Genomic DNA, 26701 nt, shown 5'->3' on the forward strand with positions numbered 1-26701 from the left:
TCTTGGAGTAGGTAATATATTTACATGGTTCATATGTGGTAATGTTATAAAAAGGTTTACACTGAGAAATTTTGTTCCTATTCCTCTCTCCAGTACCTCGTTCTCCCATCCCCCATAAAATCCATTTTTAATTTTTTTGTGTATAAACGCCCAGCTTTTACTCGTATAATTATAAGCAATTGCAAATATACATTCATATTTATTTGTAAGTTTTATTTATATATATACACATACACACATATTTATATATATAAATAAATATATACACACACACATACACACACACATACATATATTCCCCCGTTTCTTACATAAAAAGGAACATTTCTACCTCCCCTTTTCTGCGTGTTTACTTACTAGCATCCCCTGCGGGTCCTTTCCTGTCAGGACCTTGTGCTCCTGCATGGCCGTGTGGTGTCCCAGCACCTGAGTGGCAGTGGTGGTTGGAAGGGGTCCTGGCGGGAGGAGCAGAAGCTGGTGCCACAGTTGGTGGGACTTACTCCCTGCTGCTGACGGCCGCGGGGGTTCATGGGGGGCACCCCTGAGTGTCGCTCGCCTGCATTTTCCCTGAGGGTTACTGGCCCCCCGTCACCGTCCTGAGGAGCTGAGGAAGGGGGCAGTGCCTTTTGTTCTGCTTTGCTTGTGCCCACCGCTCCCTGCTGCTCTTCGCCCCATGCGTTTGTGTTGTCTGCGCGTCACCTGTCTGCACGTCCCGGGCCCCCAGGTGAGGCCCGACGAGGTGCAGGTGTTTGAGGAGGAGGTCCCAGCTCTGCTCCCGAGTGGCCTGGGCCTTGCTGACTTCCTCGTCCTGTCTGCCACCTTCGTTCTTGGGTTGTGGGATTACTTTAGTCATACTTTAAATCGACATCTTCCCTTTGAGTCTGGCAACAGTTTTTCTGATATCTCTCACTTGCGCATCTCCTGGGGTTTCTCTCAAGGTGCTACTGACTGAACTGCAGTAGGTGCCATGTTTAGGAACCTCACACACTGACCTCAGTGGCTCAGTGGCAGCTTCCGAAACTGAGAAATAAGATTATCCACAAGGCATCAATCGAAGGCTTCATCCCCATTAGCAAATAATTGGGTCCAGTGTCTGTCTGTTTTATTAGCCAGTCAGTAAATCCCACGAAAGGCAAATCTGATGAAATGAGTTGTTAATCCAACCTTAAGAACAGGTACTGCAGGACTGGAATATTCCCATCTGGCTCCTTGCCTTACGCTGGGAAGTACAGTGATCTGGGGAAGGTGGTCCTGCAGAGCCGGGCAGTTGTGAGCCAGTCGAGCTGGGAGGGGCAAAAGGCAGGTGGCCATCCACCTCTGGGGCCCTCTTAAGTAACTGCAGCAGAAAGCCTGCAGCCTGTTGGCGACAAAACATATGACTGGTGAGGGAAGACCGAGGCCACTCTCCTGGGACTGGAAGGAGTTTGGCTGTTTTTCAGATGGTGGCAGAGGGCCCAGGGCTATGAGGCCTAAGACAAGACAGGCAGCAGCCCCCGGGACTGGCGTGAGGCATGGCTGCCCCTGGCTCTATGCAGCCTGGGAGGGCCTGAAGCGCCACTTTGGGCCTGGACATGGTGTTTAGAGTCACAGGTTACTTCACTGGGACTGTCTTCTGAATCTGCAAGGACATGTGGGGTTTACAGAATGTGTTTGTCTGACTTTGCCTATGTTACCCCAGCAAATACATACTGAGTGGCGCCTGTGTGCCAAGCCTGCCGGGCCCTGGGTCTCACCCATGTAAGAACCCCACTGTCTGCCTTGTGCATGTGGGTGCTTACGAAAGGTTTTTGTTTGGCTAAAACAGTTCACCTTTTTGAGGTCTTTTTATGTCTCTGGAAATGCTTGTTTTGAGACTTGAAATACTGGTAAATAAGGGAGACATTTCGTGTTTTGTTTCTGGGGCGGGGTTGCCCCATCGGCTGGCAACTGTGTGTTGCTCTGAAGTACGTGTTCTTTCCTTGAGGGGCCTGGGCAACAGGCCTCGGTCACTGGTTTCACCCCTCTTTCCTGTTGGACACCCTGTGCCACAGTCCCTACTGCCCCAAAGTCAGGGTGCTTCTGGAAGGGGCTCAGTCTGTACCCCTGTGGCTCGGGGCCACGGGAGCAGAGCGGTCTGTCGCCCACCGAGGCTGGGGACGGGCCGTCTCAAGAATCCTTTGCCAAGGGTCTGAGCATGGGGCAGTGGCCATATGCTGGGTAGGGGGCTGTTCAGAGTGGCTTCCCTTCAGGACCATGAAGCAGGCATTGTGATCTGTGACTGGCTCTTTTTTTCTAGTGACACAAAAGAAGGGAAACTCGAACCTGGTGGATTCATGCCCTTTGGGTTCTCTGGGGTCCTGTCGGGGGCAGCGACCTGCTTCTATGCCTTCGTGGGCTTTGACTGCATCGCCACCACAGGTGTGCCCGGGCCCCGGGACCTCCCGCTCTCCTCACGTGGCTGGGCTAATTTCACCCACGGGATGCTGCTGTCCTTCCGGTGGCCATGTGCCGGCTGCTGCCCTTTCACACATGCATAACGTGTGGATCTGTAGCTTCCTGCTAGTCTTTCCCCACTTTTATCACTTCCCCAAGTGGCAGTGCCTGACAGGAAACTGCATCATGAACGTGACCACCCATTCGGCCACTGGAACCGGATAATGACAGCCATAGTGCAGCCTGATTTCTTATCTGGCCATCATCCGGGAGAAAGAGGCCATTAAAAACATGGTCATCCTGGCCAACTGAACAGGCTGGGCTCAGTCGCGCCTCCCAGGTTTTCTCTGCCAAAGGAAACAAGCCTTCTCCTTGGCCGAACCCTGCTGGAGCGTCTGACAACACTGTCCCTGGGCCGATGGGTCCTCTGGTCTGGGTCACTGGGGGCCAACCCTGGGCTCCGAAGACCCTGCTTCCCACAGTACCAAGCGCCGGTGGGTGGGGAGGCTCCCCAGACAGTGAGAGGCCTGGGGCATCTCGTGGGTCTGTGGGGGTGGCTGACCCCTTGCTGCTTACAGGAGAAGAAGTCAAGAACCCCCAAAAGGCGATCCCCGTGGGAATTGTCGCGTCACTGCTGATTTGTTTCATTGCCTATTTTGGGGTGTCTGCTGCCCTCACGCTCATGATGCCGTACTTCTGCCTGGACAAGGACAGCCCCCTGCCGGACGCCTTCAAGCACGTGGGCTGGGAAGGGGCCAAGTACGCAGTGGCCGTCGGCTCCCTCTGTGCTCTGTCTACCAGGTGAGGGTTCCGAGCCTCCGGGGGAGGCGGAAGGTGTAGAAGGCCACCTAAAGCCAGACACACAGATTTGCTGTTAATGTCCCTCTTTTCCCTTGAAATAGAACCAGCACCCCACGCCTGATCACACGGTTTCTCCCTTTGATGCCGTCAGTCATCCCAAGGCTGTCTGTGTTTTGATGTTTCCTCCTGAAGAGCCTGAGACCCACTTTTTAACATCAACGGCTCAGCAAGGGTCTCGCTCTCTCCATCCCCGATTTTGGCCCCTGGACCAGGCCACCGCACTGCAGTTTGGCCCTTAGTTGGATGGTAGAGCAGAGGCTGCCTTGGAAAGGGGAGGAAGAACATTCTGCCTCTGCTATTTCCTACTCGCCCTGATTATCCAGGAACCATTTCCTCCGTGTGGATTTACTGCAGAGAAGTCCTGTGAAGGCAGTGCCGCTCTTATTCTCTGTGTGATTCAGCTAGAAACAGTTATAGGAGTAAATACAAAATTTCCCTTCCGTAAAAATTATGACTGGACCCCGTGCTGGTTTATGTTCGACATTTCCCACTCTTTCACTTTACGCATAGTTACAGTAGGTGCTTTCTCTGGGGCTGAGGTATTGAATGCCAAGTCCTCTGGCTGAAGGCTCCATGTGGTTTGGAGGATGGCAGTTCTTGGTAAGGAGGGCAGGGCCCCTCTCCTCAGTGGGCACATTACGGTGCCTTTATTCCTGACAAGGTAGTCTGACAGCTGCATTTTGTCTTCCTCCCATCTAGTCTTTTAGGTTCCATGTTTCCAATGCCCCGAGTGATCTATGCCATGGCTGAGGATGGGCTGCTGTTTAAGTTTTTGGCTAAAATCAATGATAGGACCAAAACACCAATCATCGCCACACTGACCTCAGGCGCCATTGCTGGTAAGAACTGGAAGTCATTTCATGTGCTGCTCTTTTCACAACTGAGGTATCATTCCCTGGGGAAATATCTTGAATGTGCTGGTCTGTGAGAAGTTGTGACTGGTCTTTTTTAACATTTGGTTTTTACCCTTAGAACTTGGTTTATTGTAAGGCAGCTGCTCTTCTGACAAAGGCAGAGGCCAGTTTCATGGGGAATGTGCTGGAATTCTCAAAAAGTTTGAATGCGTACCTTCTTCTTCTTATCCTGTCAGTGGACCAAGCCTAGAACACACGTTGTTCCTTCAAAGCCCTGTGTCTTTGCGCTTTTCTGAATGTCTCTGAATAGACTTTGGTGAGAAGACATCTTGCATGGTACAAGCCAAGTGACATTTTATTACCACTGGGAATTCAGTGTCCTTATATCTTAGCTTGTGAACTCTCTGGAAAATGATGTTCCCTCTGGTCAGTGTATTATGAGATGTGCTGCCTTCTCCCAGGGGATAGTGAGGGTGTTGCTGGTGAGGCCACTTACAAGGGCAGGCCCAGAGGAGGTTTATCTGATCGAAGATCAGGTTCCTCACCAAGAGGACAGTTTTGACGCTATGTGATGTTCCAGGGTCCTGCTGAAGTTGGGGCGGGGGCCTGAAAAGGAACTTAGGTGAATATGCACTATGTGCTACCTCGTTTCATATGTTTCCTCCTTTAATGATTGCATTTCATAGCCAGGAGAGGCGGGCGTAATCCCATCATGCAGATGCAGAAGTAGAGGTTCAGTGAGGTAAAGGAAGGATGCACCCAGGAAGTGTAGATCTGGCTCTTGGTCCCTGGTTTGTTTCTATGCCAAATTAAATTAAGACATGTGATACCAGTCACAGTTCGTACCACAGAGGCTTGGCCAGTAGCCATTGGTAGGACATGACCATCTTCAGTGAATGAATTGGTGTTCGTATTTATGCCCTTAGCTGAGCTGTGTGCTTGGTTTTGTGGATTAATAGCTAGTTTTTCATTACTTGACAAATTTGTTGTGTAATTCTACATTCTTGAGAGTGATCTCAGTGGTCACATTAAGGGACACTGTATGTCAGAATATGGCCAGTACATCTAAGGGAATCAGGAATTGGAAATAGTGAATGTTTCTTTAGTACTTACATTTAATTTGATCATGTTAAAGGCTGGCCTTAATTTTCTTCCTGTGCTGATAAAGGGAGATCAAACTGAAAACTTTAAAGTGACTGTAAAGTACATGCATTCTCCAAATGGAGGATTTGCTTTTTCCATTTGATGGGAGTGGTAAATAAGTATTTGGTTTTCTACAATCACCTCACATGCAAGGCATTTGGCTCGAGTTTCTCGGTGGCATGCACAGTTAGATACTGTTCTCATTACCCGGCAGTCCCTCATCTCTCTTTAATCCTATTCTTTATCCTCAATTTAAATTTGTTTTGGTTGCAGTGATCTATAGGAGCTTGAGACATATTTATGGAAAAATAATGGCTTTTGCGTTTATGTTTTTAACTTGTGCTGATTACATGTGATCTGAACATATCCCAAAGTAGATCCAGCCAAGTTGTTTTTTAAATGGGGATCTTGACATAAACCCACATGAAGAGATATACATAACAAAAACTACAAAGGATTTTCAAATAAGCATGCATGTTTTATTTAAGTGGGGTCATGGTAAAGGGACTGATAGATACTGTTTGGGAACAACACTGCTTTCCATGCTCAACTGTTTGTGTTAGGAGCACCTCTGAGTCCTCCCGGAGCACTTAGTTGTCCTCATCCACCTCCTCATTGCTGTTGCCCGCTGATGCATATGTAGGGTGATCTGCTCAGGGAGGCCAGGGGCTATCTGGTCTACCCTGTTCAGTGGTGTGTATCTCAGCCCCCAGTTGACTGGCATGCTCTTGATGAGTGCCGGGTGGAGGATGGATGAATGGGTGGATAGATGATGGTTGGGTGGTGTTTGAGTGGACGGATAAATGACAGTGTCTGTGAGTCACCTTTGTGTGCAGCAAGAAACACCAGACTCAGGGCCACAGGAACCTATTTCAGATCCCGACTTTTCCACTTAGTAACTGTATGACCTTAGGTGAGTCTCCCAACATGCCTGAACTTCAGTGTCTCCATCTGCAATGTAGGCATAGCTTACAGAGTTGCTTTGAGGATCTGACACGGTCCTGTTGGTGAAAGTGCTCTCTATAAATGTTAATTAATATTAATTATCCTCTGTTGAGGACTCTGTGATTTATTCCTGAGCTTTTCTTCCCTTTGAGCAATGTCACAGTGTCTCGTCATGGAAAGGGCTGGTGGGGGGGACAAGTAAAAGCAGCTCCCTGTGTGCCCCGGATCACAGGTGGGTGGGGTCTGGTGGCCAGCATGTAGAGGGCCACCCATGGGTGCTGATGTTTGTCTCCTCCCCAGCTGTGATGGCCTTCCTCTTTGATCTGAAGGACTTGGTGGACCTCATGTCCATCGGCACTCTCCTGGCATACTCCTTGGTGGCCACCTGTGTGTTGGTCTTACGGTATGTATGGCTTTTCTGGATTCCATGACAGAAGTGCAGATGTGTCTTGCTCGCCTTTTAAAAGTTCAAATTGATGGTTTATACCGGTATACATTTTAGGTTGTTGATAGCTCCTTTGGGAACTGCCCAGGAGAGGATGGGGTCTGTTGGTGGAGGTCCTAGTTACCGAGAACATCCTTGAAAAGAGTTGGGGTTACCCTCACCCCCTCTATCTCGTACCTTTATTTTTCTGGCTAGAGATAGGTTCTCAGTCCAGCTATTGGGTGTGGATCCTGGATAACAGTTTTTGAAGGCTCAGGGTAATGATTTCACCCTGGTCCAGGTTCTTAAGGCCGAGGGGACTGCCAGCTGGCCTGGTGGGAATTAGGAGAATCCAAGACCTGTGAAATGTCCATCAGTGTGGTACCTCTGGAGCAGCATTGCACGGCTGCTGGGGGCATGGGTCCCACTGCACAGTGTGCAGTGTCCGAGGTTGATGTTCAGGACAACTTTGCAGGTTCTGGCTGTTTCAGCCGTGGGTGGCCACACTAAGGCAGCCCTGGGCTTCCGCATGGTGTCCTGGTTTCCTCAGCTATCCCAGGGCTCCTCCCAAAGCACCCCCTGGGCTCCAGCTTCCCTTTGCTCGAGGACAGGGCTGTGCTCCCTCACTCCTAGGAATGGCCATGGTAGCACTCTTCACAAGGACCTGGCGTCTCAGGGAGACTCTCTTGGTCACCGAGCAGGAGCCTTCTTATTTAGTTTCCAGATATCTATACTTGCAAGGCCATTGATTCCATTTCTAATGTGCTCGGCAGCCTAATTTATGTAAACCCTGGGTTGAGCTTCAGTAGTGACTGTGTAGAATCAGCTAAAACTAGTTTGCTCGTTTTTCTGACATGTTTCTTCCCAAAGGCTCAATGCTACAACCTTCTCTGAGGTTCCCCTATGTTCTTAGTTGACTGAATGGTGGTGCATAAGTGAATCAGTGAAAAAATGGCCAAGTGTCTTTATGCTCACTGTTCAATTATATGTAAAATGATTCATAAAGTACTGTGTTTTACAAAGCTGGTGGGAAGGATTGCTGCTCTGTTCATTTTAGGTGGGAAGATAAGGAGCCTCATTTAAAATGAATGCTTTACTTGCAGGTAGCTTGTGTCTTGAAAATCAAGCCAGAGCCTGGCTCCTTCACCCTGCCCTGTAGAGTTATTTATTCTAAGGCACTTGGACTTTTAAAATAAATTGAACCAATTAAATCTCAAAAACTGGATTTCTCAAATCTGTCATCCTGCAGACACATTTCTCCAGCTCTGCACCAAGTAGGATCTCCTGGTGTTACCGCTTCTATTTCTGTCTGTACCTTGAGCTCCATACTGGTCATAGTTTTCTTAGAAGTGGCTAATATCTTACGCATTCAGGGGCCAGGAGCTAGAGAAACCATCTCAGGACATTCTTCTGGGCCGGTTCCTAGTGGAGGTCAAGGTGCCGCCAAACAGAGACACCAAGGAAGGTGTCGCCCAGAAGCAGGAGCAGAACGCAGGGACCCAGGTCTCCTCTGTTTCCATTCTTCCCGGAAATGCATCATTCTGTCCCTCATCCTCCCATTTTACGTTTCATGTTCCGGGCACCTGAACCTTTGAAGGCTTATTACTAAGAACCTAAGTTAGTGTGTATCCTTTTGCTTAACTGAAGCATTTTATACATGGTTGTACAATACATTTCAGATACCAGCCAGAGCAACCTAACATGGTATACCAGATGGCCAGAACGATGGACGAGCTGGATCAGGTAGACCAGAATGAACTGGTGAGCACCAGCGATTCCCAGACAGGCTTTTTACCAGAAGCAGAAACGTTTTCTTTGAAAACCATATTCTCACCCAAAAATGTGGAGCCTTCCAAATTGTCTGGGTTAATTGTGAACATTTCAACCAGCCTCATAGGTAAGAGCCCGCCCCTCCCTGGAAGGTGTCTAGGGTCTTTCTCGTTGGCATTACATGCTTTCTTGCCATTGGGGGTGGAGGGCAAGTGCCAGAAGGGATAAGCTGTTGGACTGTCCTAACTGTGGTTGATGCCTGTAGAAATGGAGCCTCCCTCTCCATAGGTTTTGGGGAGAGCTGAGGATGTCTGTGGGAACTTGATAAATGATTGGATCGCACCTGTCTCTCCCTCTTAGCAATTCTTATTGTCATCTTCTGCACCGTGGCTGTCCTTGGAAAGGAGGCTCTGACAGAAGGGGGGTTGTGGGCAGTCTTTGTGCTCACAGGGTCAGCCCTCCTCTGCTCTGTGGTCACGATCGTCATCTGGAGGCAGCCTGAGAGCAAGACCAAGCTGTCTTTTAAGGTGAGCAGCCCTGCCTCCCGGGCCATGACCTCTGGCCCTCCTGCCGGGGGGTGGACCATGCACAGGCTCTGCCAGCCTGGGGGTCTGGAGGGTGGCACTTGCTGGCCGGCCTCAGGGGAGCCTGGGGCACAGACAGTACCTGCTGAGGAGGACCGACCCAAAGGTGTATTCCTTCCCCACCCCCGGGCTCTCGGGTGGTGAAGCACATCTCATCCTCGGGGGCGTCTCATAAATGTCCATCCAGGTGGATTGCATGTCATTGCCAAGCCTTGAACATGACAAGGTCTTCTGCATTTTTGGTTACATAAGTGATAAAAGAATTCAATGCAGAGATTAAGTGGAAGTCCCACTTCTAGCCCCTTCTTTCGCAAGAGAGTAACAAGCAGGAACAATTAGAATAGAGCTGACTTTGGCCATCAGCAGCTTAGAAGCAAATTCTACCTTAGGATTTGCCGGTGTGAGGGTGTGAAGGTGCGGGGGGGTGCTGGAGCATGCAGGGGTTGTGGGGTGCAGGCAGGCAGCACTCCCTTCCTCCTCCCCACATGAACGTGGCAGACCTCGTAAGTCTCGGGGGCACTCTCTTTTCCTAGGTAGCTTTCTGAATGGTTCGAGTGGGCGCCATCTCCGGAGTCCCCTGCTCCATTCAGTGTGACACTGCTGCCTCATGTCTTTGCAGGTGCCCTTCCTGCCTGTCCTTCCCATCCTGAGCATCTTCGTGAACATCTATCTCATGATGCAGCTGGACCAAGGCACATGGGTGCGGTTTGCGGTGTGGATGCTGATAGGTACGTTAGGTGGTGGGTTTCGCTGGAGCAGCACCTTGGCTTCTATTTCTGTCTGTACCTTCCCAGCATCTTCGGCGGCCTCCCCTGCCCCCACCCCCACCCCCCCAGGGCCTCTGCTGCGCTGCTCAGTCCTCTTCCCTGATGCCTGGCCGGATGGCAAATGTCATCAAGCTTCTAGTTCACATTTCAAAACAGTAGAAACACGTAGTCAGTGATTTTCTCTCAAGCAATAAGGAACTCCTGGTAGGCTGGGGGTCCTCCCTTCCCTTTCAGGTGCTTTTCATTTTAATAGCCTCTTGCCTGAGCTAGTTATCTTGTTGGGCAAAAGCTTATAGTTCATCCAAACAAGACTATGAGCCAGCCTTCGATAAAGCACCAGTTCATTTCACCCCGATGGGGAAGCCTGGCCAGCATCCACACGCTGCCCACGGGGGCTGTGGGTCCTGGCAGGGCCTGAGGGAGGCTTGGGGGCCAGGGTTTGGGTGCTGGCTGTGTTTGGGGCTCACCGTGGCCCACCCCTGTCTTGGCCTCTGACACCAGGGGTGGCATGAGGTGGACTCCAGGTCCGTCCTCAGGGTCCGAGGGCGAGTGCTGGTGGCTGGCCTTGGCTTTTGCCCTTCATTGTCACTGACAAGAGCAAAAACGGCTCAGGACTCTGTTTCTGCCAAACTTCTTGGCCCCAGATTGCTGCCCTTTGGAGCCAACGGCGGCTGCCTGGCGGCCCCCAGGAGGCACTTGGCTGCCTGTGCTCGGCAGTGCAGCCCGTGTCCATTAGATCCTCCTGCAGAGCCTGTCCTGAGAGAGCTGGCTCAGCCTCTGGGCAGCATGTGCTTGGCCCACGGTGGCCATTCCCTTCCTGCCAGAGGCAGGGGGCACCCACAGCTGGGCATCCCTATGTAAGCCTCCGGGGACTCTGAGGGCCCTTGGAGGTAAGTCCTTCTTTAAGGTGAGCTCTCCTGTGTCACTGGTACAAGGGTGGCCCCAGGGCCACATGGGCCAGTCTCTGTGCGGGTAGTTGGAAGCACAGATCTCTGGGCCCCATGCAGACCTTTAGAGTCTCTGACCACGGAATGGACTGAATTCCTGGGTTCCACACATTCTCAGGCCACTGGATGCCTCCCGCAGGCTGACAGTAGCTTATGTAGGGAAACAGGGCCGTCAGGACTGGAGAGGCAGTGCCAGGAGCACTCGCTGGGAGGCCTGCTGGCAGGGGACAGTGCAGCTGCAGAGTGTCCTGTCCCCCCCAGGGCCACGGGGCCCCAGCTAGGTGGTCAGGGCCGAAGCTGAGAGATCAGCACCCCTCCCGGGCCCAGCCTAGCTGCTTAGGAGCTGCCCTGGTGGAAGGCCTTTCGCCACACGTGGAGGCAAGGCAATGACCTGGGCCCAGCCTGCTAGTGGAGTCCTGTCATTTCTCCAGATGTGGAAATGCGACCCCCGAGGGCCGCGTGCTGTGGGCTCAGGCCTGGGGCAGGCAGCGTGGAGAGGCTCTTCCATGGGGTCGCGAGCCCGCGGACGGCTCTGTCTGCTTCCATGGACCCCACCCCCTCTCTTACGCCTGGTCTCTGCCCTTGGCCCGCAGGCTTTGTCATCTACTTTGGTTACGGCCTGTGGCACAGTGAGGAGGCATCCCTGGCTGCTGACCAAGCAAGGACTCCTGACGGCAATCTGGACCAGTGCAAGTGACCCGCAGCCCTGCCCCCCAGAGGTGGTGGCAGCCCTGAGGGACGCCCCTGGAGGGCGCAGAAGCACCTCACTCTCCCCACTGATGTGTCAGCTCCCACCCTCTCCCACAGAGGCCCAGTGCGGCAGAGGTGCGCCCACGGCTCCTGTGACCTGCCCAGACTGGCTCTGCGGCAAGCTCCAGTCGCCTTCCTGGCTGGGGCCATTTGTCTGCGGCCAGCCACTGTGTCTCCTGCCCTCCTTCCAAACGAAGCAAGCAGCACCTGTCCTCACCAGCTCAGCTTCGTCCTTGGCAGGATGGAGGCCACCTTCTTGTCACCTTGGGAAGCCAGGCCTCCCTGTGCAGGGGCTGTTCTGGTTTTGAAAACATGCTTGGCCCAAACTTTTAGTAGCCAGCACACTGCTCAGCACCAAGCAGCCGGCCACAGGTGCAGGACGAGTCCTACAAAACAGTGTGTTCTCAGCCATCCCTCCCGAGAGCCGAAGGACAGCGGTTTACTTACAAAGGAAAACAGGGCTGGTTTCCCGCTCCTGCCTTCTGAGTTGCTTCCAGCAGGGTTGTTAGGTCTTTGGCCCCTCTTCCACCTCCCCTTCCAGGCAAGGGCTTTGCTTTGAAGGCTGAGACAGACCCCAGCACTTGGCAGCAGCCTTGGGGCAGCTGGTTCTGTCCAGGGAAAAGGGAGCCCTTTTGTGGGGAGGCCGGGTAGGGGAGGGTTGGCCCCACTCTGCCCGGGGGGCACAGGCACCGCCTTCAGCTGCATTCGCTCCTTCCCAAGCCAGCTCTGGCTTCTGCTGGCCTCCCTCGCCGCTGGCTATGTGTCCTAAGTAACTGGAACATGACACTGTAGTTATGTAGTGCCAGCCTCAAATTAGCAGAGCTTTGAACAGTGTTTTCTGTGGGTCTTTGCCATTCACCAAGTGCTGCCCTCTGATGCTTGCCAGTCAGTTTCTCGGGTCTTATAAGGTTCTCAAGGCAGATGTCCACTCGGTCCAAGGCGTCAGCAGCGGGTCTTCGCAGCCGCTTCTGGCCCCTGGCATGCTGTGTTTGGCCCGTCTTTTATGTGTAAGCAGATTGAGCCCTCCTGTTAGCTGCTGTGAATCGCTTCACCAAATGAAGTTGGCGCTTAACGTTAACTTAGAAAATGGCCAGACAGTTAGGCCGTACTGTCAGCATGCTGTTCAGGGCGTGGAGTCAGCACATGAGACAGTTTGGGATCATGTTGCTGTCCCTCTCCTGTATCCGTCTCCAGATGTTGTGGGTTTGTATATAGGTCTGTAACCCTGTCTGGACCTCCTGCCTCCCTAGGTTGGAGAGCTGCGGGGCCAGCCTGGTGCCCCCACCCACAGCATCAGGGACTTAGACGGCAGTTCACTCACTCCTTGTAGATAGAAGCCAGAGGAAACAACACTGGTTGTGTCCTCCTTCCAGTCGGAACGTAACTCAGGAGACGGAAGGGTCCAGTGTTGATGGGGGGAGAGACAGGCATTTGGATGCCACAGAGAATGGAAATGCTGCTTTCGAAGCTTAGATTGCCATTTCTTTTCCCTCTGGCCTTCGACACAAATCTTATAGACAGAAGTCTAATAAATTGATAGCACTTGTTTTTCTTATGCTTCCCCAAAAGGTTCTTGGGGAGAAGTGCAAGAATTGGTGAGATGGCCAAACAGCTGGGCCAGCCAGCGGAGCTGGGCGGCCAGGAGGGGGGCCCTCATTCCAGGCCCTGAGCACCTTGCAAGAAGCTTTATTCTGGATGTTATTTGTGAATGTTCCAGAGGGAGGTTCATAAGAGGCCCAAGCTTGGGTTTCCAAAGAAAGGTATTTAAATTTATGTAGATTGGTGCTGTACAATATTTTGATAAATACTATTAACTTATTTTGTAGGGGTTTTCAGTTATCTGCTGTCTTCATGGGGTTTGTTAGCTATTTGTCTTGCTTTGTTATTTTTTCACAGAGGCAAAGAGAACTTGAGGAGAACAGGGGGTCCAAGAAAGGTGGAGAGGAGAAAATTTACTGTAATTTCTCTTTCTAGCTGAAATTTCTGTACAAAGCAGAACAGACTGTTTACCATTGACCTTTTGGCTGGCAACGTACATCAGTCGACAGACATCAGGGATGTAGTTTGTCCCACTGGGTCACCACACCCCCTGTGGTGTCTCACGGAGGACATCCTGACAGATGTGAGCCCTTCGGTCCCCAAAGCCAGGAAGTGCTGCCCAGGAGGCGGCCCGCTTGGTGGGGACACGAAGCCCCTGCACCTGGGAAAGGGCCCTTGGGGGTGACGGGGTAAATCCTTCACTGTGCTTTTATTGAGGAATTTTTGTCAGTTGCTAGGGGTTTTCTGTGTTTGAGGAGAGTGACGTTAGGGGTGGTGCTTGGGGTACGCCTCACACACATGCCTGTGTGCAGAGGCGAAGCACCACCACCACCAGTGCTCAGCAGTTTCACAGCCCTTAGCTCCGCACCCCCCAAAACAAGAGTATGTATGATTCTCAGTTTCAGGGGTTGGCCAGTATTTTCCCACGTAGTCAGAAATTCCACATTTCTAGAGACACACCCTTTGGGAATATTGTGTCTGCTTTGATCTGAGCCGCAGACCCAAATACTCAAATCGGAAAGATCCACTGTGATGAGTGAGTGCCCCTGCCCACCTCTCATAACCCCCCACCCTGCATATTTTCATGACTGCGTTCAGTTCCAGCTCACGAGGAAGCAAACAGTGGAGCCTCCAGGCCCTCTGCAGCAAAGACTGAGGGTGGGGGGGTCCCCAGGGCGGCATCCCAGCCCCCATGGTCTGGTGAGATGTGAGCCCACTTGCAGGAGTGGGCGGAGTCTTCAGCGGGACTCGGCCTCTGGACCCTCCCCTGACCCATCTGCTCACCCCACTTGGCCTGGCTTTGGGCCAGATTTGTTTTTCCTAACCAAGCAATTGGGAGCGATAGCGTCATCTTCCTCAGGCTGTTTGGGAAAGACTGCTAGGTTGGTACCGTTGTCAGACTCCCTGGCATGTCCCCCACTTTTTGTCCCACTGACAGTCTCAGCTGTCAGGCGGCTGATCACACGTGTGGATGCTGAGCGTCCACCCCAGGCTCCGAGGCCCAGAAGTGATGCTCTGTGGGCCTGTGTCCACACCTGGATGGGGCCGCTGGCCCAGCCGGGACCTCGGCCACTGCACGTGCTGTGCTTCCTCCTCAGGGCTGGGGCGACGGCAGGAATGAGCAGTATACCAGGCCTTCTCCCTGCTGCCCCGGCACGAAACTGGGAATTGACTGGAATTTGCCATCCTGCTCAAGATGATGTGTCCCCTGGTCTGTGGCCTGACACAGGAGACAAGAGCTCTGAGTACCGGGTGGAGGCTGGGTTCCCTGGGGGAGTGTGGAGGAGCCTCACAAAGGCCTCCCCAGACTGCAGGTGAGCACCCGGGCGGCTCCATTCCCGGGCCTGTGCTTTCTGACTTAACTGTCCTACTTTTACACATCTAATAAGAGCTGATTTTTCTGTTCGCCCACCCAAAACATAACCATGAATACAAGGGTGAGGGATCCTCGTGGCGGGCCCCATCACGGGTGTGTTTGGGATGGATGAAGAGGTGTGTTTGCACATCCATGCTCAGCTGGGCACAGGTGTGTGATGCTTGTGTGTAAGTGTTCGAGAGTTAACTTCAGATGGAGCTCAATACGTTAGGTGTAATTATGTATAAATTATGTATGATTAAAAATATGTCTGTTTGCCGTTGCAACGAGAGTATTGTATGTAAGGCTTCTTAGGGAGAGCGAGATGTCCATTTTGTCAGACTCTTCCGGACTCTTTTTGATGAGGAAATGCTTTATTGATCCAGTGCTGCAAGAAACTACACTCCATATTTTGTCATCGTCATTATGACGCCTAATGGGTTTTTACGACCAAAAAAAAAAAAAAAAAGGTCAACCGACTTTCATATTCATTGCTCTAATCCAGAGCCTCTCTGTGCCCTTTGCTTCACTGAGCCCCAGTGGTGTCTTTCAAGGGAGACATGGACCAGCCAAGAGAGGCTCTCTGGGCACTGCTGTCCAGCCCCCCCTCCTAGATCATCCTCTAAATGTGTTGAGCTGCCAACTGAAAAAGTCATAAGAGATGAAAGACCTTGGCTGTCAAGTCCAATTGATTTTCTCAGGGTAGGAGCATGTCTAGCAGGGCCAAGAAGCAGGGCAGGAAGATGCATTCAGACTTTGTTAATTCATTAACAAGGTATATGATTTTGTTTCTTGACGACGACCTTTTTAAGTTTGGGACTTATTTTCCCATCGAGAAGTTATATATTTAAAAAAAGTTACCTGGGTAAGTTGTGCCTTTCAGCATCGTGTTTAAAAGAGCGCAGTGTGACGCAGATGATGGCTGGTTTATTATAAAACCTGAAGAGCCGTGGTTTCTCCAGTAAACCTTGTCTTCTACTGAACGTGGAGCCATTATTAAAAGAGTTGTGTTTTTTATTATGTAAATTGTATAATATTTTTTGCTTGTTTGATGTTCTATTTTTCTAATAGTTTTCTTATGATTGTGATACTAGGTTTAGATTCTGAAGCTAACTGCAAATCAGGTTGTTCTCTGCTGGTCCCTCCAGTTTTTATTTTAAGGACAAGTGTAGATGTTCGTCACCTTTAAAAAATGTGAAACCCTGTGTCCCATTTTGCTGACAACACTGTACATTGACGACTTCCTACCATACTTTATGTTGTAAAATCAACTATTTTGTGGTACATTATCTCCCACTTCAGCAAATGCTAATAAATTCTATGGCTTCTGTGTGCACAGTGTGATCTTGAAAATCCTAGCGGCTCTAGGCTGGGTCCCTTAGCTTGGCAGTGCTCCATGGAGAGTTCCAGATCCTGTGCCTCCATCCTCAGGATCGTCTGCTTCCCCGCAGCCTGTCATATGGCCTCATTTTCATTCAGCCGTTTGGTGGACATACTCATTTCAAGGGTTAGGGCCTCAACCAGGGAATCCCTGGGACCTTCATTCCGGATCCTCTGACGCTGTTTGCCTGCCTGGCACTCTCCCAGGCTCGGCTCAGTTTGGGCCCCAGTGGTCTTCCCGCCAAGTGGGGCTGCCCGGCACCAAGCCGCGCATTTACTGAGGGACTTGGGTGTCAGCGCAGCAACCCCCTCATACCAGGAGCGCCTCGGCCTTAGTTCTCTCCACCCACAACGGTTGTGTGCCTTCCCAAGGCGGGGGAGGGTGTGTGGGGGATGCCAGGTGCTGCAGTGCCAGGAGGCCTGGGGGTGCGGCGGGGGGGGGCTGTTCTCATCGTTCCTGGCCGCCCACCCACCTCATCCCGCCTTGGGAAAGGAAGCATGTTCTTGCACAGGAGGCAAATACGGTCAAAGTGAACCTTAATTCTCAGACACCAAGACGCAGCGATGCGGCGATCGCCTGCAGGATCTGTGGCCAGGAAGACCCCTTGGCGTTTGTATCTGATGGAGGGCGCTGGCGGCTGACCCCAGAGCCACAGGGGAGGGCCGGGAGCTGCGCGGCCTGGCACCGCGTGCCCCTTCTCAGGAGAGCATCAGTGACAGGAGAATGGGCCCTGGGCCCTCGTAGCCAAGCAGACAAACCGCCCAGCGCGGACCACGCCGAAGCATCCCCGCTCGCACCTTGGCGCCAGGGACGCGGGTGGGCAGGGCTCCTCTCTGCCGCCCCCAGTGCCATTTCTTAGATCTGCTGACACTTGCAGGCGCCAGGGAGCCCGGCCCCGACTTAAAAGCCCCGCAGAGCGCGCCCCCGGCCCCGAGCCGGAGTGACAGCCGACAGCTCTCGCTCCCGGTCCGGGCGCGCGGCTCCAGCAGCGCCACCTCGCGGCCGGTGCGGGGCCGCGCAGGCCTGATGATCCCCCGCAACCGGGTTTCAGTGATATTCTAGAACACCGTGAGCCCCCAAGAAGCGATTCCACTCCGGAGGCCCGAGGGAGAGTCGCCTGGGGCAAGTTTTCCTGCGCACAGTTTGGTTATGAACCGCTTCTGGGAATCAGGGGCGGCCCCCAAACAGCTTGGCATTGGCAGGAGGAAGGAATCCTCCTGAACTCCTCACCAGGCGTCGGGGATCGCCGGCCTCTCGCCCCCCTACCCCGCCTTCCAATCCATCACTGCTGCCCAGCCTTGCTCAGCCACCCAGCAGAGCTGGGGAGGGTTAGGACACCAACTGTGGGTAACCCTGTCTACCCCTCTTTAAAAGGGAATAGTTTACTCATACCCGAGTAAGCTGTAAATACAGCCATTACAAAATAAATGCAATGTGAGAAAAAGCTTAGGCGTAGACCTGGTGGTACCATTCATTGCTAATGAAGTCAGCCCTTGGGCCTACTATTCAAGGCCAGTACCTAATCCCAGCAGATTCTGGGCTGAGCCTGGGAAGGGAGAAGCAGTGTAGGCTGGACTTTACCAACAATACTTTACATTTTTACTCCATAAAACAAGTGACCTAAAAGTACCTACTTAGATACCAGTGCAGTGGGAGAGGGAGGGACGCACACACCTCCCTACATTGACTTGGATGAGGCTAAAACAAGACACCACTAGGCAGATAGCAGCCGCTTCCTGGCTGTGGGGCAGGAGCCCCAACACCCAGGCCTGCCCTCAGCCAGTGCAGAAGGGTGGTCCCAGTTCAGCACTGCGGGCATCCCACCTGGGCTTGGCGCTGGCGCTGGAGGAAACCTGCAGCCTTGGTGAGCCAGGCAAATCAGCCTTCCAGGCTCCTGAGCACATCCTCCTACCAGGCAGAGGGGCCAGAGAACAGAGCTTGGCACTTGGAAACCCCAGGTCGTGTTTTTGTATTAATAGGTTTGAGAGGAGCAGACAGACTGGTTTTTGCAAACATATTTAGGAAACTTAAGTGGATTAACTCCCCTTAACCAGGACAGCTTACTAGCCTTTGGTAGGGTTTTATTTTGTTTTGTTTGAAGCATTCGACCCAAACTCTCAAGTGGTAGGAGGCTGGCTTTTGATGGTCATGATTACAATGACAGGTCATTGCTTGATGCCTGTGCACTGATGCAGCACGATGCAGCAGTGGCCTTGAGAACAACCTTCAACTCCCTGAGCCTAACGCCTCCATCACTCCCTCCCTGCTGAGATGATCCGAGTCTCCCACGCAGGGAAAGCGGGCCTGAACAAGGGTTCCTGGCACAGAGGAGGTGACAGGGTGAGCTGCCTTCAAAAGTATCTAGGGCTTGCTGCCAATTTGCTGGGGGAGAGAACGCAAGGCTCCTAAGAGGCGGGAAACCTTCTTTAACCTTGAGTGAGTCACTGGTCTGCTCCTCTGTCCCTCACACGTAGGGGGAAGGACACAGAGGGTGGTTATTATAAAACAGGAGGGCACAAGACACCCCAAAAGAAGCTAACAGGTTGGGATGGGCTGACAAGTAAGACATTAATAAACAGGTAGCTGCCATCAATAATCTGGAAGCATGGGTGATTCAGAGGGGACACTAATGTTCCTGGAAGTGACTGGAGGTGACTTACCACCTGTGAAAAGTCTCTTACTCAGCAGTTGCTCAGGTGGGCAGACTGCTGAAGTCTCCCTAAAGCAGCGGCCACTTCTGTACACCCTGCAAAACCACCCCAGGGAACCAGCCCACCCAGGAGTCTCCCTTGCAACTCCAAGCAGGGGCAGGTGCCTGTGGGACATGCCAGCGTCAGGCTGGCCAAACCAGTGACACCCCAACCTGAAGCTGGGGGTGGACGGCACCCGAGTCCTGGCTGCACTTGGGGTGTTACAGAGCTATCCATGGTCCTGCTTCCTCTTGTGGGAGTGAGAAGGCTGTGACCACGGACGCCACCCCAGAGATCCAGTCCCAGGAAGCCCCTGAGAAAGCTCTGCGACAAGCCACACTTGAGCTGTTTGACAGGACTTAGGGCAGGCCAAGTCCTCTTTGGGGAAGAAATGGACACCTGTCAAGGTCTGAATTTGAAATCCATGGTGCGGGGATTGTATTCGATCTTTTGTGTCCTTTCTCCAATTGACTCCAGCCCACACCAGCCTACTTGCGATGGCCTTGAAGAGCAGAGCCACCCAGCTCCCCGAAGTCCAGGGTGGGGCCTGCTGAACATCCAGGCTGGAAACGTGAGGGGGGGGATGCGCTGCCTCGGAAAGAAGGGGTCCTGAGACTCAGTGACAATCGGCTGAACCTGACATGCACAGCAAAGGGACCCAACCCATAAAACGCCTCCCTGGCCCATCTGCCTCAGATCCCCAGCCTGCATTTCCTGAAGGCTGAGAGGGCCTGGCCAACAATTACATCACGTGCATATCACAAAGATCCCTCAAGTTAATTTTAATATGCTTCAAACACAAATAAGCAACACAGAAAATGTAGGGGCCGGATAAAGATGGTGTGACCCCATTCAAATAATCACCAAGAGTGCCACCCGCCAGCCCCTTCCCAGACCTGACACCAGCCACAACCTCATCCCAGCCTGCCGTGGGGGCAGGGCACCAACCTGTCTCTCGAATGCCAGGAAGAGGTTGGTGAGGTTTGGTGGGTCTGAGGCCAGCAGGGAGGCTGCAGCATCTGAGTGTGGAAACTGCTCCAGGCCGGGAGGTGGATGACAGGAAGACTTCCATGTTGACAGAGGTCCAAGTCCTAACAGTGTGTTAGGTCCACGTCCTAATGGGGGGTGGAGTAACGGGCACACAGTGGCCACTGCCCCATGTTTCAGGATAGGAGCAATACAGGAAGGGTGTCCGTGATGAAGAAACGAATCCAGGGCAATGTGGGAACTGGCTCAAGCATCGAAGGTCAGGGCTGGTTAGGGCAAAGCTCTAGTCCACCTAGTGAAGGATTACTTAGTTCTAACATCACTACCACTTCGACTTGAACAGGCTAACACCATACCACGTTCTAGCGTAACACTGGAATCTGTATTGCTGTGTAACTGCATTTGGCAGGTGCCCTTATGGAAGCAGTTGCTAATTCAGAGAGCTGAGCTACCCATGAACTTGCATCTGCAGGTGGTGCCTGCTAACGGGACGAAAGTTATGTATGAGTGAACATGACATGACCTACTCTACCAGAATGCCTGACTCAATATCACAGCATCATGCAGAGCCTCTAAAGGAAAAAAGAAATGTTTCTTCGCTGGGAATCTACGGTGTATATCCCCTGGATGGGTAAAGACCCTTGGAGATTTGCTAGTAGTGAGATGCACCTGAGGCCAGGAAGCCCAAACTAGACCCACTCAAGGAACTCAATCCGGTGATGTGGGGGGGGGCAGGCATGGCCCTGGGTGAGCCCATCCATTCTGTGGGCTGTTTCTTCCTTTGGACCACGGAGCATCGCTGCATGAGCCTGCCTGCCTCAGGCATGGTCAAAGACAGCCCTGTGCTCAGGACAATTTCCAGGGGCCTTAAGGACAAAACTGTAGGGCCTTTGTCACAAACAGCAAACAAAGGCATCATTATCATCAACATGTCTACTGTTAAAACTACTTTCTTTTGTGGTCATGCTTCTAATCTTCCACAGCGCTACAGGAATCCTTTCGCATTCTAATTCTACTATGTCAGAGACAAATGCCAGTCCAGAAGCCAGGGGCCCTGGCTGGCTGTTTCATTAGGCCCCTCTGTTTGGAAGAACCTGCTGACCCTCAGATGGGACAACTGTCAGCTGCGGCATTGCTTAATCACCCAGAAGAAAATGTACCCGGGCTTCCAGGAGGTAACATGTGATCTAGCACAGCTGGGAAGTGACTCCCCCAGATGGAAGAACTGCTCTTCTGGAAGCCCCTGCTAGAACTCCTGAGCCATCTCCATGTACCGTGATCCGGCTGAGTTATAGAACCAAACTGAAGGGGGGGTTGCCTATGAAATGGGGGCCTGAGGGTCATATTTTGGTGGGATGACCATTTACAGGATCGCATCAGAGCAAACCAAAGGGGATGCCCGCATACACTTTCCTATGCTACGTAGTCAAAACCCAGACCCTATCAGCAGTCTTCCTTCTTAAGGATGGAGCACGAATGGCCTTGGCTATCTCCAAGGTCATCCTCACTCTCACTCTAGAAGGTCACGCTCTTCCATGTTTTCCTGGGTGCAGTAGCTTGATGATACATTCCAAGATGCCATTTAGGAAAAAAGCAAAACTTGTGTTTACAAGACTATAGATGATTCAGTGTCATAAGGAACATCGGCAAAACTGCTAAACCCCTCAGGGTTTCCCACTACTATCCCTTATCCGCTCCAGATAGGAGTACTAATAATTAAAACTTGTGAATGCAATAATAGTGACCTCACCTCATGTTGACTGCGAAGCTGATTGTCGCAAATGCAGTTACCGTTCACCAATCGCTGGTGTTTGTGTTCAGGAGGACCACTTGGTGGTAGGCTGAAAGGCGCTTCTTCTCTGTATCTTTTTTTTTTTTTTCCTTTTTCTATTTTGGGTAGAAATATTCCCCGGGAAGCTAGATAGAAATGCATTTTCATTTCCCAATAATTCTTAGGCACAAGTTAGAAAACTGCTGACCTTCACCAAAATATGTCAGCACTTCATGTTATAAAAAATGCAATTCAGAACCGCTGCGTGTGTATATATGTATATCTAAATATACACACATGTTGGTGTAGTACACAATGATTATTCAATGTATATTTAAAACTGAGCTATTTGTAACTAACCTGAAATTCTGCAGTGAAAGTTCATTGCCCAAGAACTGGAGTTTCTTTTTTTTCTTTCTTTTGGCTCTAACTACGGTCAAACGTTTGCACATCAGACACTACCATTTACACTTTCCTAGGTGCCAACACGAGGACAGTCTCACAAGAGCATCATTAGACCGTCTAGGATGCAGCTATGCAGCTACTGAGCATGCGCGCAGGGCCGGGCCAGCCCCTGGTCCCTCCTCCCTCCAGGTGGAAGCACGCGGTGGACCAGGCTGCGTGGTGACGTCATCTGGGCGTGGTGCTGAGTCTGGCGGGTGAGGAGGGCCCGGAGGAGGAGCCGCGGTAAACGGGGGACGTAGGCGAGAGTTTGACCGGGCTGGTTGGGTCCCCAGTTTGGAGCTTCCAAAGCAGCTCTTCGTTGGTTCGGCTCAATCTCTTTTTCTCCTGAGTTTCTTTCTCAACGTACTCCTGGAGGTTCGCATTTTCCTCCGACAGTTGTCTGCATGGGGAGAATAAGAAAGCACCGGGTAGCAATCACCCTGGAAGGCACAGAACTTGGGATTGGCCGGGTCAGTGTGTGCAGGGCAAAGGGAGGAGGCGGCGGACGCCTGCTGGAACAGGGGCAGGTCGGAACGAAGGGACCCCGAATCTGGGGCCAAAGGATGGTTTCTGCTGTCCTGTCGTCTAGGACCCACAGAGGATGCGATGGGAGCACAGGCCAGCCAGGGAGCGGGGGCGGGGGGGAATGTGGGCTCAGGCGCGGGTCTTGGGGAGGCTCAGTCCGCGGGGGTGAAATACCTGCACATCTCGTTTTACTGAGCTCGCTTTGTTTCACAGATAATGTGTGTTTTTTTACAACCTGAAGATTTGTTGCGACCCTACAGTGAGAACAAGTCTGTCGGCACCATTTTTCCAACAGCGTTTACTCACTTCGCATCTCTGTGTCACATTTGCTGATTGTTGCAATATTTCAGATATTTTCATTATTTTATCTGTTGTGGTGATCTGTGATCTTCAATGCTATTATTAGAATTATTTTGGGGCACCACGAGCCATGCCCATAGAAGACAGTGAACTTAACTGATGACTGTGTGCATTCTGACCACCCCACCAGCCAGCCATTCCCCCGTCTCCCTCCCTCTCTCAGGGCCCCCCTGTTCCCTGAGACACAATAATATTGAAATGAGGCCCATTCAGAACCCTCCAGTGACCTCTGACCAAAGGAAAGCAAGAGGTGCACGTCTCTCACTTTTAATCAAAAGCTAGAAATGATTCCGCTCAGTGAGGAAGGCCTGTTGAAAGCTGAGTCAGGCCCAAGCTGGGCCTGTTGTGCCAAACAGTTAACCAAGCTGTAAATGCACAGGGAAAGTTCGGGAAGGAAATTGAAAGTGCTACCCAGATGAACACACAACGAATAGTGAAACAGTCTTACTGCTGATACAGAGAAAGTTGTCGAGATAGAAGATCCAACAATCCACAACATTCCCTTAAGCCAACGCCTGACCTAGAACAAAGTCCCTATAGCTTCAATTCTGTGAAGGCTGAGAGAGGTGAAGAAGCTGCAGGAGGGAAATCTGAAGACAGCAGAGGTTGGTTCATGAGGCTTAAGGAAAGAAGCCGTCTCCATAACATCAAAGCATGATGGGAAGCAGCAGGTGCTGATGGAGAAGCTGCAGCAAGTCACCCAGAAGATCCAGCGAAGGTCATTCAGGAAGGGGGCTGCACTGAACAACAGATTTCCAGTGTAGATGAAACAGCCTTCTTTTGGAAGAAGATGGCATGTAGGACCTTCACAACTAGAGAGACGTCAATGCCTGGCTTCAAAGCACCAAAGACAGGCTGACTCTCTTGTTAGAGGCTAATACACCTGGGGACTTTAAGGTGAAGCCAGTGCTCAATGACCATTCTGAAAATACCAGGTGAAGGGCCCCCACCAGTAAGATGGCGAACTTCCGGCTTCTCTTCTGGGTCCTCAGTTCCCGACGGCGCCACCTGAAGCCCAATCACCCCTCGCCCCACTCCCAATCCCAGCACCTGGCCAATAGCCACCAGCCCCGTAGAAGTGACACCTCAATCACCCTATGCCCCTTCCTATATAACCCAGCACCTTTCCCTAATAAAGCGGAATTCTCCGGTGAATTGCTGCTGTGTGTCGCTCCTTTCCTTTCATTGGTGCCGAAACCCGGGAGACGGGACACCCCAACTGGGCCCCGTCTTCCCCCCGACACCAGCAGCAGCTTGCCCTCGTCCTCTTTTTCCGGCGCTGGCTCCTCACACTCACCACTCCTCTCTGGCCTTCGGGTAAGTTTTCCCCCGGAGCGGGCCGCTCTTCCCCGAGCTATCGCAGCGCCATTGACCGTGATCGTCCGGCAAGGCCCTGACGCTCGGGGACGAGGAGAGAACTCTCCCCGCCTCAGGCCTTCACGGCTGTGGCAGAGCCTCAGGCCCCTCCTCCAACAGCCATAAACGAGGTGACTCCTTTGCGGATGAGAACGCTCCCTTTTCCACTTCCTCCTTCCGTTCTACCTGCCGAAATCCGTTCTGTCCACCGAAAACTCCTAGTACTAGGTTCCTTGGACTCTGGCATCTGCCTCCTTAGAGAAGTCTGGGTGACGACCCACACTTCCTAAGAAACCGACTCGTATACGAGTTTCCGCAGACCCCCAAGGATCATCGGGGACGCCCTTTGTCTCCTTGCGGTCTGCTCCCAGTCCGAGGATCTCCGTTCGTCTTCCCCTGTTTGTCTCCTTCTCTGTCCTTTAGCCATGGGAGCCTCCTCATCCCTCCCTGAAAGTTCACCTCTTGAATGCCTGCTCAAGCATCTAGCCACCCTCTCCCTGACGCCTGATATAAAACCAAAACTTCCCCGTAAATACTGCTCCCAAGATTGGCCGACATGCCCCCTAGACAATAACAACCAATGGCCCGCAGGGGGATCTCTTGATCCTGACATCACTCGCCATCTCTTTAACTACTGCCAGCGCCTGAAAAACTGGAAGGAGATTCCCTACACCGAAGCTTTCCCCTCCTCCCCTGCCTCCCCCGAAGTTCTCCCAGCCTGCAAGCCGTCTCCCCCACAGAAGCCTCCCATTCACTCCCCTCCCCCTCCTCTCCTACAACAGCCCCTCCCCCTTCCTCCACCACCATCTCCTCCCCCACCTCACCCCCCTGCAGATCAAGCCTGAGCCTTTCAGCCCCCCTCTAAGTTCCAACAGCCTCCTCTGTCTTTGCCCCCATCACCTGTTTCTCCCCCACAGACTGAGCCAGAACCCTTCAGTCCTCCTCACACTCAGTCCCGAGGGCCTCCCAAAATTATCGCCCCCCTCTCCGAGAAGTAGCAGGATCCGAAGGCATCGTGTGCGTTCACGTCCCTTTCTCCTTAGGAGATTTAGCCCAACTGGAGAAACACCTAAGTTCCTTTTCCACTGATCCCACAACATATATCAGGGAGTTTCAATGGACCCTCCAGTCATACAGCCTCACACATCATGACATTTTCATGCTCCTGGCCAATACCCTCCTTCCTGAAGAGCATAGATGAGTTTGAGAGTTCGCCCAAACGCACGCCACCTAAACCCACAGGACTGACCCCACCTATCCCTCTGGTCCCACCGCTGTCCCCGAACAAGACCCACACTGAGATTATAACACCGCCGTGGGTCTCCGCTCTCGAGATATCTTCGCCTGCTGCTTAATAGCAAGTCTGAAAAAAAACAGCTCATAAATAATCAATTTTCAAAAGCTCCCTCCGAGTTCTTAGACAGACTCACTCAAGCCCTATTACAGTGTACCAGCCTGGACCCAGAAACGCCTGACGGGAGACATGTCCTTATGACATACTTCCTAGCTCAAAGCTACCCCGACATTAAAGCTAAACTCAAAAAGTTAGAACAGGGCCTCGCTACCCCACAGACTGAGATCCTAACAGTGGCCTTTAAAGTCTTCCATAACCAGGAGGAGGAGAAGGAACGCCGTAAACAAAAGGCTGATCAGGCCAATTTCCAAATGTTAGCCCAGCTGATAAAACCACAACCTGGGCACTCTTCTACAAACAAGCCCCCCACAGGAGCTTGTTTCAAGTGTAGACAAGAACGACATTGGTCAAGGGCATGCCCCTACCCCAGATCTCCTACCACCCCATGCCCCAGATGCCACAAAAAGGGCCACTGGAGGTCTGATTGCCCAGCCACCCGAAGGGGAGGCTGGACGAACAACCCCCATCCTAAGCCCGCCGTGGTGGGGCTGGCAGAAGGAGATTGACGGGGCCCAGGGGCTTCTCGCCCGACCATTTCCATCACCAAACAGGAGCCCAGGGTTACTTTAATAGTAGACGGTCGCCCCATCTCCTTCCTCCTAGATACACAAGCCACCTTCTCAGTCTTGCAAGAATACTGGGGCCCTACCACGCCTGCCATTACTCCTATAGTCGGGGTAAGAAGTAAACAGATTTTCCCATTAACCCCCCCCCCCGCCTTTTATACACAGTCTAAGACAATCCCATACCTTTCTCCCACTCCTTCCTGGTTATGCCCCAGTGTCCCATCCCCTTACTAGGATGGGACATCCTTTCTCTCCTCCATGTTTCCATAACTATATCCACTCCCACAGCCCCCAGTACTCCCTTTCTAATGGCCCTCATAGCTGACGACCCCCCTCTACCCAATGAAAGCTCCAGT

The 26701-nt window shown here is 52.1% G+C and overlaps 2 protein-coding genes across 11 annotated transcripts in view; one reads left to right on the forward strand and one right to left on the reverse strand.

The window, feature by feature from the left end:
* Positions 1-16181, forward strand: part of SLC7A1 (solute carrier family 7 member 1) — a 74148-nt gene extending 57967 nt beyond the window's left edge. For all 4 annotated transcript variants that reach the window (XM_036917325.2, XM_036917326.2, XM_036917333.2 and 1 more), the window contains 8 exons: positions 2276-2397; positions 2991-3213; positions 3973-4112; positions 6516-6618; positions 8319-8536; positions 8770-8936; positions 9613-9721; positions 11301-16181. In XM_036917325.2, coding sequence (XP_036773220.1) covers positions 2276-2397; positions 2991-3213; positions 3973-4112; positions 6516-6618; positions 8319-8536; positions 8770-8936; positions 9613-9721; positions 11301-11404 — 1186 coding nt within the window. In that variant the 3' untranslated portion in view covers positions 11405-16181. The remainder of the gene's footprint in view (positions 1-2275; positions 2398-2990; positions 3214-3972; positions 4113-6515; positions 6619-8318; positions 8537-8769; positions 8937-9612; positions 9722-11300) is intronic.
* Positions 16182-21764: 5583 nt separating this feature from the next.
* Positions 21765-26701, reverse strand: part of MTUS2 (microtubule associated scaffold protein 2) — a 507260-nt gene continuing 502323 nt past the window's right edge. For all 7 annotated transcript variants that reach the window (XM_057489951.1, XM_057489952.1, XM_057489957.1 and 4 more), the window contains one exon: positions 21765-22524. In XM_057489951.1, coding sequence (XP_057345934.1) covers positions 22311-22524 — 214 coding nt within the window. In that variant the 3' untranslated portion in view covers positions 21765-22310. The remainder of the gene's footprint in view (positions 22525-26701) is intronic.

This window comes from Manis pentadactyla, chromosome 2 (genome assembly GCF_030020395.1).
Source record: "Manis pentadactyla isolate mManPen7 chromosome 2, mManPen7.hap1, whole genome shotgun sequence".
NCBI classification, from domain to species: domain Eukaryota; kingdom Metazoa; phylum Chordata; class Mammalia; order Pholidota; family Manidae; genus Manis; species Manis pentadactyla.